A 12,952-nucleotide genomic window follows, 5' to 3' on the forward strand; every position below is an offset into this window, starting at 1 on the left:
TAGGTAAAGATCTTCAAAGAATCTGCAAAAAATCAATGTATCTGTGATGTAGAGAGACTGTAAACCTGAAACTTGTACACTAGACATGAATGTGTGTCAATGAATATTTCCATTATTCTACATCATGACATTGAAAAAATCTGCAAAACTGCAATACCTTTATAAATGACACAGATAACACTGTATCCCAGTGCATATAAGATATTTAAAAAATCTAAATTAAGATGCAAAGGAAAAAATAAATTTATGTATGGGCCTCAAACAAAACTGCAGTGTCATTCCATTTCTTATTGTAGCCAGAGCTCTAGCAAGAAAGAGCTGTTGATTTTACTCCCGAAAAAAGAAAAGGATTTGAAAGCATGATAAGCCAGGTTTTATGGTATATTGAACCTTGGCTCATAACAAATGCTGCCTGTCATGCTCTTGAATTTTCACAAGCATCTTTGTACAACGCAACACAATGTCCTATTTTCACGAACTTAAACAGTACAAAAGGTAAAGCTCACTGCTGAGCCTCATGAATGGATCTGTGAACTTCCAATGAGCCCTCTACAGAAAAGTTGATTGTAAATTCTTTTGATACCTAAGTAATTCCCTATCGAGCAGTTTCCACCCTGACGCAAATGAATCGTTTCCTAATGAAGCTTACAAATCCATATATATGACCAATCATTGAATGAGGCATTTCTTAGGTTGCCTCCATTGCAGGCATACATATTGTAAGAAATCCGCACAGATTTTAGCATTAATGTTTAAATTACAACGAGCTGTAATTTTGTATTTTGCAAGAAAGTGATCCAGCCAAAATCTACGATGCACATCTTGTTGTAGCAGGAGTGCATACAAATTCAAGTTGCAGTAACAGCAAACCAACCTCACTTATTCAACTTAGTGACAAGGAATGAATAAGTAGTGTCCAAGTCGCCATGTGCAGGAATCACAAAAAATTGCAGTCCAACGATCAGATTCATATATACTTACCAGAGGACTTCCATATCCTTCCTTCAAGTGATATCACCATGACAGAAACATCATCGTGGTACTTTCGGCGATCTCCTTGAGGAATATCTAACAATTCATGGAAGTCCATACCTACATATAAAGATAATATTTGTTACTCTGGGCTAATTAATCAAAGCAAAAGTTCCAAGCATTTCTCTCATCTGAACCTTCAAAGGAGAAAATTAATGCTGTTTCAGCAGTCAATGTTTTTCAAATTATTGAAGTCACACAACATTTGGAAGATGCCTTAAAGGTACTTTATTTTCCAAACAATTTCCTTTTGCCTCAAACAAAAAGAGAGATAGAATCCCTGCCTATAATTGATAGTGGTGGATGCATCAAAGTCCTTATATATTGATCCTTATTAAGAAATGAGTTCATATTCCTTTTCACCATACTTTCACACTGTTCAAATAGACATGAGATTTTCATGCAGTGAAAAGGGGAAATTAATTAACAGTCTAACATCAAATCAAATATGAACCTACTATTTCTACCACGCAAGAAGGTATTAAGATACTCAGCAATTGCATTAAAATTGTACCAAATTGCCAGATAACAGACCAACAAAACAGCTGGCAGAAAACAAGTGACATGCCAAAAAATTGAGATATAATTTGTTTGATGCCAAATTAAAATGTGAAAACTTACCAGCTTTCTTTGCTGCCCGGAAGAGAAGTTCTTCTATAAGACTTTGTGCAGGATCACCATCAGGAAATTTCTCCATAAACAACTCTACATGAGAAACAACTTCCTGATTGCTTAAATATTGATACAATCCATCTGATGAAATTACTAAGAACTGATCATTTGCACCAAGCCTATGATGACGTAGGGAAGGTGTGCAACTGATGTATGGAGCCGTGCCAATATAATCATTCCGAAACATTTCCAGCAACGCATTATTCCACTTTGGCTGCAAAAACCATCAAATGCAAATCCTTAGGAAATGCAAAAGAAGAATCTTCTAAAATGCACTTATCCTAAAAGCGGTAACAAACCACTGCTGAGCATGTATGATTAAATTTTGACTTCATCAGATAAAACAAGACAAATAGATGTTCTTTCTTGAGATGCAAGATGCAATAAATTATGCAACTACTTATGCACCTGCAACTTTGCCATTCATAATGTCCCTAATTCATAACTCAGGTTACGACATACACCAATAATATGCCATTTGCATTTTTATTTTATAACTATCACAAGTTACTTGACATTCATTTAAGGGAGGAATCCATAGTCAGCAGCAGAAAAAGAAGATCTAAAATAAGACCCATATGCAAAAAACAAGACAATTTAATTCCCAAGATAACTTAGTTTATTAGTATTAACGCACCTGTTTGAGAAATCCTGCACCAAACGCACGAGTGACTTTGAGGCGTCCTTTCACTCGGTCATTTAGAATAGACTGGTTGTCATCAGGATGTTCTGCTTTGATTCTTAAAACTTCCTGCAAATTTTGAATACATGCAATTATGAGCCAGGAGATGAAGTGCTATTTATTGTTTAAAAATACAGAAGCGGTGCTCAAGTACAAACAAATACCCTTGCAAAGTTTAACTATTAAGTTGGCCAGAAAAATCATGCAACAATTCCAGAGTATCAATAAAAAGTGGTTGACAAAGGTCAGACAAATTTACATGCCCAATATATTTAATCAAAATCCCATTAACAGCATGAATATTATCTTTTTATTCATACCAGTAATCCACTGAAAAGTTAAACAAATACTTAGGTGTAATGTTTGGAAGAATACCAATACAGCAAATAGGTCTGTTATATGGGATTGAACTATGGTGAGCATTCTGATCTATTTGAGAGGGTTTACCCAATGTGACAGAGAATGGTTACCAATTCAACTTCCTAGTTCCTTCAAGAACATGTGTAAAATACAAATGTGACTCAAGCAGTGTAGGTTAGATATTTCATGATGACTCCATTGTCACGGGCATGAAGTCTATATTGATACAGAAGGTGAGCATGTTTACCATTTTGGATCTAGGTGCTCTACAAATAAAAATTTAATGTTAAACAAGTAATGATTGGTTGAGACCCGAGGGTACATGTTCTCCAAGTATTTTCAAGGAGCAAAAAGCTAATGTAATGTCCATCATTCATTTGATTATATAGTTGGACAGTAGTTCAACAATGCCACATCTTTGTGACAGCTCTGAGTACATGTGAGAAAATTTACTTCTGGATCATGGTGAGGAATACAAAACCGAAATAAAAATATTTGGAAGTAGCCAAGGTGTACCTACAATACCTACAAATAAGCATGGAGTTGAATTTATTATTATATTAATTATTATGTATGCTTGGCAATTTTTTAATATAAGGCTGTGGAACCATTAGGTACACTAAACTTCATTTTGAAACACTGACAACTCAACTAGTTTATCAAATTTAGCAATAAAATTTGGTCAAAATGTTAACTGATCAAATTCCTTTGCCCGGGGCTATTTTCTAGTAATGGTCATGCTTAAGAATAACAAAAATTTGCAACCCATAAATTGGAGCTTGAGTTTACAAATTTTTAAAATTGCAGCTTTAGTTTTACAGATTTAAATTTTAAAATGATGTGTGTAGAAGTTGAGAAAGCCAACTTCACAGACCCCGAAGATCACCTGCATGCAAATAACCTGTCACAGAAAGAAGAGATGGAGACAAACAAGCAAGGGTGCTCTGAAAGCTGAAAAATGTATTCATCCAAGAGAGAGATAAATTACAATGATGAATCCTTATAAAAGGATATTGTGCAACCCTAAAAGAAACCCTAATAGGTAAACATTTAATAATTAATATAATTATTAAATGTCACAAATGCAAACTAAAGTGAAATCTTAAGAGAGGAATAAAGGTAATTTAATCAACATGATTAAATCAAAACCTTTACTCTAACACCCCCCCTTAAGATGAGCAAAAGTGCAGTTACAAACATGTGCAAGAAAGCAAAGGTAACTACAATGCAAGAAAGTAAACTTGGGTCCCGGCAACAAGGCCTGATCAAGTACCCAATTACAACCAAATCTCTGTAAAGTGGAGAAATAGAGAAAACCTCATGGGAAAAACTCTACTCCAAAAAGAGATGAAAGAAATAAATGCACTAATAACAGAAAGATAGGAGGTGGATAACATGATACCCCCCATAGACAACTTCTATCATATAAGTACATATACAATGGTCTCCATAGGAGAAAAAGAAAGAGACTAGAAGCCCCCCCCACAATGAAGAAACTCTTGTCGCACATATGGATGCCTGAGGTAGAATCCAGAAAGAGATCCTGAAGCGACATATAATATTCCTCCCCTTGGGAAGAAATGGATCCAAAGGACGAAGATGAAGAAACCCTATGAAGAGAGAAGAATCAATCTGTCTCAAGATGTGTGCCATAATAGGATGCTGAAGAATCCCTCTGTCTGAACTGAAACAAAAGATGTCAAATCCAAACTGAACTGAAGACTCAAAAACTGCAACCTCTGAATGCACAGATGATGGTGGGCTAACAGCTGGAATATGGCTGTCAACAAAGAGGAGCTGAAAATCTTCAAAGTAATCCTCCAAGTCTGCAATATAGGACTCTATAAACAAAGACGAAATGTCTGCAAGATAAGAATCCCAAGTAGCCATGTCTGAAAGATGTATGATGTCCTGCTTAGCTGAATCAATAGGAGCCAAAGAAGAGGCAATATCAAACTGATCAGGAACAAAAGGAGATGATGTTGATACATGTATAATCTCAGTCTGAAGAGTAGGAACTGTGAGACAATCCTCTGATTCATCGGAATATGTAAGGGTGTCTAAATATTGAAGTTCCTTCAAAGTAGCATGATCAAAAGGTGTGTTATCTCTCCAACCAATGGGTACAAGACAATCTGAAGCAGGATCCTTTGGGAATGGAGAAAGACTGGGGTCTCCATAGATCTCCCAAAGACGTGTCCAAAGTGAGTGAGGACAATCAATGCCCGATATAGCCCACACAGTGTCAGAATCAACACTAGACAAAATAACTCCTACTATGTGATTTCTAATGATATCCCAAGCTAGTTTTCCCTCTAAAGTTGCTGGTTCAGGTATGAGATCATACAAATAAGGCAAAATATTAAGCCACCTACAGTGTGTAAGTATGCCCTTTGCCCATGACTCATAATTACCCCGTTCTAGAAATACAACTGAAGGGTGAGTAGAAAAACCCATGATAACTCTTCAAATTAACAAATCTGAGACTAAATGACTTTAATACTGATAAAGCAGATCAAATGAAGCCATCCCATGCAAACAAATTATTTCCAAGTCTGAAACGTCCAAGTAAGTGACAGATGTGTTAAAACACAAAGTAATGAATAAAATGTACCTGGTGCAGATTCTGGAAAAATACATGATAGATCTGGAAAGAGCACAGAACCACCTTTCCGACACCTATTCGCTTTCGAAAAACGGAGTCCGTATGCAAAAGATATGGCTCCTAGAGTGCAAAAAACTTGTTCTGACTTCGACTGGCAAAAAACACTACAAAATGGAAAAATCAGAAAAAAAGATCTCCATCTTTTACATCGGGCTCGGAACCATCTTTCCAACGCCTATTTTCATTCGAAAATCCGAGCTAAAATGCCCGAGTTATACCCGATTTAGTAAAACTGCTCCAAAAGAGCCCAAATAGGCCCTTTAAGCCCTCAAGGGCTTAAAAAAAATAAGCCCCTGGTCCTCTGGGCGACCAGGGGCGGGCGCAGAGGGCGGCGGCGCGGGGGCGGCGCTGTGGTGGCGGGCGGCGCACTGGCTGGGCGTGGGCGGCGCACTGGCTGGGCGCGGGCAGCGCGCAGGCTGGCGGCAGGCGGCTGGCGGCGCGCAGGCGGCGGGTGCTGCACCGGCGGCGCGGCGGAGGATACCGCCGCCGGCGGCGGTGGCCGGGCGGGGGGCCGCCTGGAAGCGCACCGGCTGGGCTGCGCGTTTTTAGATTAAAAAACCTGCGTTTTTTATATATATTTTTTTGATTTTTTTGATTTTTCCGCCTCGGTTTTCGTGCCCTAGGGCCGTACGGCCTTGGGGCCAAATTTTTTTTGCCTCCTGGTGCAACTGTGTCCAAATCGGACGAATTTTATATGGAAATAGGGGTTTTTGGGCGCTACGAGCTCAACGGTGAGGTCCGTTTGGGCTCAAAGTGCACTGAAAAAAAAATACCCCCTATTCCAAAATAAAAAACAGAAGACAAACACAGATCTGATGCAACCAAAACCTGAAAGTCAGATCTAATCCTCGTAGCTCCAAATTCTTCAGAAGACGAACAAGAAGCAGCAGGTCTGGAGCTCTGATACCATGTAGAAGTTGAGAAAGCCAACTTCACAGACCCCGAAGATCACCTGCATGCAAATAACCTATCACAGAAAGAAGAGATGGAGACAAACAAGCAAGGGTGCTCTGAAAGCTGAAAAATGTATTCATCCAAGAGAGAGATAAATTACAATGATGAATCCTTATAAAAGGATATTGTGCAACCCTAAAAGAAACCCTAATAGGTAAACATTTAATAATTAATATAATTATTAAATGTCACAAATGCAAACTAAAGTGAAATCTTAAGAGAGGAATAAAGGTAATTTAATCAACATGATTAAATTAAAACCTTTACTCTAACAATGTGTTCGAGACATTCCACAGGTTTAAACTTATGATAAAAAAATTATTCCTGAAAGTGAAAGCATAACAAGATCTAAATAAAGAAAAGTAGATGGTCAGAAAACAAATAAAAAGCATATGATTCAGTTGCACAAAACAAGCCCAAGTCTGATAAAGTTGAAGCATCTCTTAGAATTTGTTGACAAAGTAAACAGAGAGCCTACATGATTGTCACTTTATAAGAGGACCTTCCCTAGTGGAAGCTAGTTCTCATAGGATCTAAATAAAAAGGTGATAAAATTAAGGTTTCATGTATCATTAGCACATTGTGAGAAACTAAAAATAGAAGAAATGGGCACTTGTGTCCAAACAGAGTGTCAAGTGGTGTGAATCTCAGGAGCCCAGCATCTAAATAAGATGCAAATATAAGTAAGGAGTTAGACTAACAGGGCCACATTCTAGCATTTCAATAGATCACCACAATATCTAATTTTAAGAACTCTACCTAAATTCAGAAGACACAAAATTTTGCATAAAAAGCAGATTTGTGATCCTATTTCCCATGTTTCACTTTCTATTTATGCAATGCCAGTCCAACAAGGTGTTATTACAACTTACTACATTTGCAAGATATTTAATCTCAAAGTAGGATTCCTTAAGATTTCTAAAATACAGGTTCTTTGCCAGATGGACTTCAAGAGAACTATGCAAATTGTTGACAGAGTTTTATCACGAAAACCATTTGAGGTAAACTTGTCGCATTCTATTTAAATATTTAAGGAATCATATAATATAATAATATATATACAGATTAAACCAGAATGAATGGAGAACTTTGAGTCTATAAATGTAAATTCCTCCAACATGGCTTATGCACCAATGGATCCCCAAAAGTTGCTTTGTAAGTTTGGTTCACAATCATGGCATTCCTCTCAATCCAAAATGTTTCCAGCCTTAAATGTCAGTTCGAGGTCCAAGCAAGACATATGATGCACTCAACACCAAGAAAGAGGCAAACTGTTAGTGATTTTCAGTTGCAGAGGCTTGGTAAACATAAACTCAAAATTATAAGATGATAGCAATTTATACATAGCTTCCAAGCTACAAACCAGCCAATTTTAAGGACCGAGAGCATTCTCCAAATTGCTTTGAAGCCAGTTCCTAGCGAGGATAGTAATACCAAAGTCCATAAGTTCAATTCTACAAAAATAAAAAATTAGCTTTACATGTATAAGCTCTGCCCCACAATAGAAACACTTCTTGCAGCAAGAAGATGCTGAACTATAATGCACTCTGACAGCAATTTTTTGTATTTTCTTTTCAGCAATAAAAAATACTTCTAGCAAAATAGGTTAATGAAGTCGATGTGACTGCAATCAATCTAAAACCATTGGCATAAGCTAACAATTCAGAAATTTGTACGAGTATTGTTGAGGCAGTCTCCTTGAATTGACTAATCTCACCCTCGTCAAAAAATTCCATAAAACTCTCAACCTTGCCTCGAAAAGTCTCGACACCTCATTAGGATTAAGACAGAATTGATTTACAATACCAATGTGCTTGCATGCCTTGTAGGTTCCCTTGGTCTTGTAATGATTATCGATTGCCACGAGAGAAAGGTCATAGAAGAAATGAATACTCATTGAAATTGATTGTCATGGATGACTTGTATTCTGCACGGTTAAATCTCACAAAAATCAAAATATTTAAATACCCCCTCAAAAGGTATCATATATCAATGTGGCATACTTGATTGGCGCTCAAGTCCCAAGGCCTATTAAACCTAAAAATGCACTGTCTAAATAGGTTTATGTGAGTCAATACAATAAAGTAGCACTATCAGTGCAATTTAATGCAAATTATCTTTTAGACAATTCACAAGAGCTGCGCAGTCTTCTGAGACGTGGTCGTGAAATGTGTTATAGACTACATCATAGAAAGAAAGCTACATAGAGAATTTTTCATTTGGACTCAGATCCTTTGATTTTTGTTATTCCCATTCTTGTACATTAATCTGTCGCTTCTAATAAATCAAATTGTTCATGTGTATTGTCCCAGAGTTACTGATTGTTGCCTTGTCATGAATGAGGTTGGTGATGGTAATTGTCAAATAGCACCACACTCAAGCAGTAAAATGTAAACATACAAGAAGAATTAACTTTGGGTAGCAAACAAGAGAAAAACTAAGGATTGGTTGTTGAATGTTGACCTGCATAGAAGTTATTGTATGTGTAACCATAATAAGTTCAATCAGTGGACCGTACACTCAAATCCCATGTCTAAATACAAACCTTCTAATCAATCAATAATCCCTCACAGTATAGGCAATTAGATTATTAACCATTGCTTGATTTAAGATAAATTTCTTACTTCTTCAATACTGGTACTATGATCTGTTGATAACTGCACCGCAATCAAGTTTGATCCAGGCACTGGCATCTCCACTTCCGGACCATTTTTTGTTTTATTTTCTTCAGCAGATGATGGATCTGCAGAAGGCTCTTCTGTTATTCCTTCTAATTCCGACCTGACAAGTGAATCCCTTAAACAAACTTTGTCCTGCCTGTCACCTTTTTGATAACTACAATGCTGTGTGGCACCAGAATTTGTGTCTGGCCTCTGTTGTGCCACAATAGCCCGGCTGTCACCAACATTCATCACATATACATCTTGATCCTTCATCAACATTACCAGTAAACAAGACCCCATCAATGCAAGTTCTGGATTTTCATCAAGGAACTTATCTGTCATTTCAAGATAAGCTTCCTCTGTAACTTCTAATGCACGTGAAAGAGCCTTTAAAACAGATACATGATTTACCGAACCTGCCTTACAACGTTGTGTATCCTGTTTTAATCTTTCATCAATCTTTTTCTCTACTTCTATCCGTTCTTTCTCCCAATCATATCTCCAAGGGAACAATTTTCTATGGCTTTCTTTCCGTTTACTGTAGGCTTGTCTTATCTTAGAACTCAGTAACGACCTCCCTCTGCTCTGTTTCTGTTCTGAATCAGAGTAAGCAACCCTTCTTGTGCGTCCATCTGAAATTTGATCAGACACCCCATTACTTTCCCTGGTTTCTGCTGAACTGTCAGTCGGTGCAACACTTCCTGAAGTTGAGTTCTCTGTTCTTTGTATATTATTCCGACGGCTTTTATCTACACTATTTGCAGTACTATTCCAAACAAAAAAGTCCAAAGGATCATCCTCTTCTTCAGCGAGCAGTTCACGCAAGGACCTTCCCTTCCTGTGTTCTCCAACCTCCTTCTCACACTCAAAAGTAACGCGCTTAATAAACTCTGTCAAAGGACGGGGATGCCCCTGCTTACCAATCATCTTTGTGTTGGATCCACTCAATTCAGTACCTATTTCACAGTTACTGCTCTGTGGTTTCTCACTATCACTTTGACGAGCTGGGTGGCGTCTATCATTTATTTCTATCTTTTCTTGCTCTGATTTACTGAAAATACTATCTTCAACTGTTAGCTTTGCTCGTTTAACATCAGCATCTTGTCGATCACCAGAACTCCATTGCCCAGACTGGGCAGATGAGCTGCATTCTTGTGCAGCAGCTTGAATCTCTAGGTCATCAGGATTCTGTTGCACTGTAGACAAGGTATGTAGGGGGTCTTCTGCTGCAGCTTCTGAGCAATGTGGATGATTGGCATTTAACTGTAATGCTAATTGGACTTGTGGACAGTGCTCTCGTGTGACTTCTGGGCTGTGTGGATTATGAGGATTTAATTTCTGTGGCGACTGGGTAAGTGGGCAGTCTTCTTGTGTGGCCACAGAGTCTTGTGGATGATTTGCATTTACTTCTAGTGCCGAATGAGAATGCAAGCAATCTTCTTGAGTGACTTCTTGCAGAACATTAGGATTTATTTGTGGCACGGATTGAGAATGCGAGCAATCTTCTTGTGTGACCCCTGGGTTTTTCGAATGATTTTGATCTGCTTGTTCTTTTGATTGGGAATGAGGGCAATCTTCTTTTGTGGCTTCTGGGTTTTGTGGATGATTGGGAATTGGTTGTGATGTTGATTGGCAAATTGAGCAATGCAAATCTCTTCGTGGGATGTCAGGATTTTGTTGCCCGGATTGAGCATGAGAGCAGCGGCTCTCTTCCTGTTGGCTGGGAAGATTTTGCTGCTCAGATTGAACAGCTTGGCAGTCTTCTCCTTCGTTAGCATTTGTGCAGTCATGTTTTCTATCCCACAATAAACCTTCTAGCTCATTGAAGATGGCCTTATAGAGATTACACATAAGAAACTCAGGGGCATCAGGGCCATTGAAGCCATCATAAATCCCAACAAAAAGCCACCCATGTTCCTCCGACAAGACCACATGAACTCTATCCTCGCCAGCCTTGCCTTGTGCCCATTGCAGATTATTACCATTGCTAATATCATCAGAAGGGAAGCCCAAAAACATACCTGACTCATAGTTGCCACTGTTGGAGACCCCCTTGGCCTGCTGGTGCCACCCCACCATCTGCATAACAGAAGGCAGCACAGCGGTCTTGGACAAGGTCCTCGAAAACGCCCTTCTCACCGGTCTGCTCACGGTCCGCATCACCCTTGAAATATAGCGTCTCCGCCTCCGGAAGTAGGTCGCATGGTGCGAAGCCAGCGGCGCAGAGAAGTGACTACGATCTATACCTTCCAGAGGACCGGACAAAAAGGCTCGTTCAAGCGGACCTGACAGGAAGCCCCCTCCACGCTCCAAGGGGGCAGACATGAAGCTCTTATCAGCAGTAGCCTGCTGCACAGGACCGCCCACTAGGGGTCCCGACATTGGACCCGAATAGGCAGTAGAGTTCAACCCCCTGGGCACGGGCTGCAGAGGCAGTGAACTGAACGAAGCGGTGCCCTCAAAAGCAGACGCCCTATCTGGGTTATTAAACTGGTTAGCTGTATTGTTATTATACTGGTGGTCATGTGGGGCGGCCACAGTTCTGGGCGTTGAGGTATTGGCGCTCACGGAGGCCCCCGATATGGCCTTGAATGTAGTCGTCTCAGGTCCAATTTTAGCATTGGGATTATTTGCATTAACATTATTATTTTCCTCCTGCGAGAACCGAAATGATCTGCTGTGATCAGACCCTTCCAGGCCCTCTGTCTCCAAAATTCCAAACCTCTCGGATTGCGAAGGCGAGTAACGCGCGGATTCGATCACGGGCCTCACGTAGCAAAACGAATGCCCCAGCCCCTCATCCAGCGGCTCTGAGAACACCAATCCCACGCGCTCCTGCTCATTCCCAACCGGCATAAAACAGCCCACCACGCGGGACACGCTATTCCCCATCACCCCTCCCCCCTTTTCACTCCTTCATCTCCTCTTCCATGCCGCCCTCCATGCGCATATACTCACTCCGAGTATACAACTCCCCCGGACATATACTCACTGTGTATATCCATCCTCTGGTTCCTCGATCTTCTTCTCATCTTCCTCCTCCCTCCTCCTTGCACTCCATTCCACTTCCTATTTTTTCACGTAGTCAAAACGCCCGCCGCCACGTCAGCGCCACCGTGAAACGGTAAAACCGCCTCGTAAATTTCAGTTTTTTCTCCCCCCTTTCTGGTGGAGTGGGTAAGAAAAAAATATATATATATATCAATTTAATTTTTTTTAAAAACCCCCAAACATTTAAAAAATTCCGCCAAGTCAACAAACCCATTTCTTTCTCGAAATCGACGTCTGATTAAATTAGTACGCCCTGACGTCGAGAGTGGCTACTAGTGGGATGCTGACGTGGCACCTGTCGGGGCTCATAAATATTAAAATAATGCCAAAATCCAACCATTGGTGTGCTCGTCGTACAGTTATTTTTATTAATTCATGACCCCGCCAGTGCCACCCTATTAAATGTGGTCAATCCTTGTCATACAAGTCGTCTACTGTTGAACACACACAAAACTGGATTGCATTCCGTTTTTAAATCCATAGATTTTCAGTAAAGTCAGCGAGACACCTCCAATTTCGGCTTTTATGCAAAAAAATTTTAAATAGCTTGCCTTTCTTAGACAAGTTTTCACAGCTTTTCAACGCAAACGACAATTTCTTCCCAATATTTTATTCTCCGCCCTTGCTGGAAATTGCGTCCGTCCACTTCTCGACTTTGGCAAAAAAAAATTCTTAAAATTAAAAAAAAAAAAAATGTTTTTTTTAAATTTTTTTTAATTTTATATTTTTATTGATTTGGTTTGCATCATAGGTACCACCAAAAACAATTATATTATTAGTGCTAACACTAGTAGCTCTAGAGTGGGTGAGGTCAAAGTGGTTTTGATTAGGGCATATCCTTTTTTATGGGGGTGGTGGGAATGTTTGTTTCTT

The 12,952-nt window shown here is 39.4% G+C and overlaps 1 protein-coding gene across 1 annotated transcript; it reads right to left on the reverse strand.

Annotated features, from left to right (window-relative positions):
• Positions 1 to 204: 204 nt before the first annotated feature.
• Positions 205 to 12,091, reverse strand: LOC131061091 (probable protein phosphatase 2C 4). Its single transcript, XM_057994607.2, has 4 exons — positions 8,990 to 12,091; positions 2,342 to 2,455; positions 1,654 to 1,918; positions 205 to 1,092 (listed from the first exon to the last, which is right to left on the reverse strand). Exons 1-4 carry the CDS (start codon positions 11,918 to 11,920, stop codon positions 968 to 970), a joined length of 3,435 nt encoding a protein of 1,144 aa, XP_057850590.2. The 5' UTR covers positions 11,921 to 12,091; the 3' UTR covers positions 205 to 967.
• Between the last annotated feature and the right edge of the window lie 861 nt (positions 12,092 to 12,952).

This window comes from Cryptomeria japonica, chromosome 4, assembly GCF_030272615.1.
Source record: "Cryptomeria japonica chromosome 4, Sugi_1.0, whole genome shotgun sequence".
Lineage (NCBI taxonomy): Eukaryota > Viridiplantae > Streptophyta > Pinopsida > Cupressales > Cupressaceae > Cryptomeria > Cryptomeria japonica.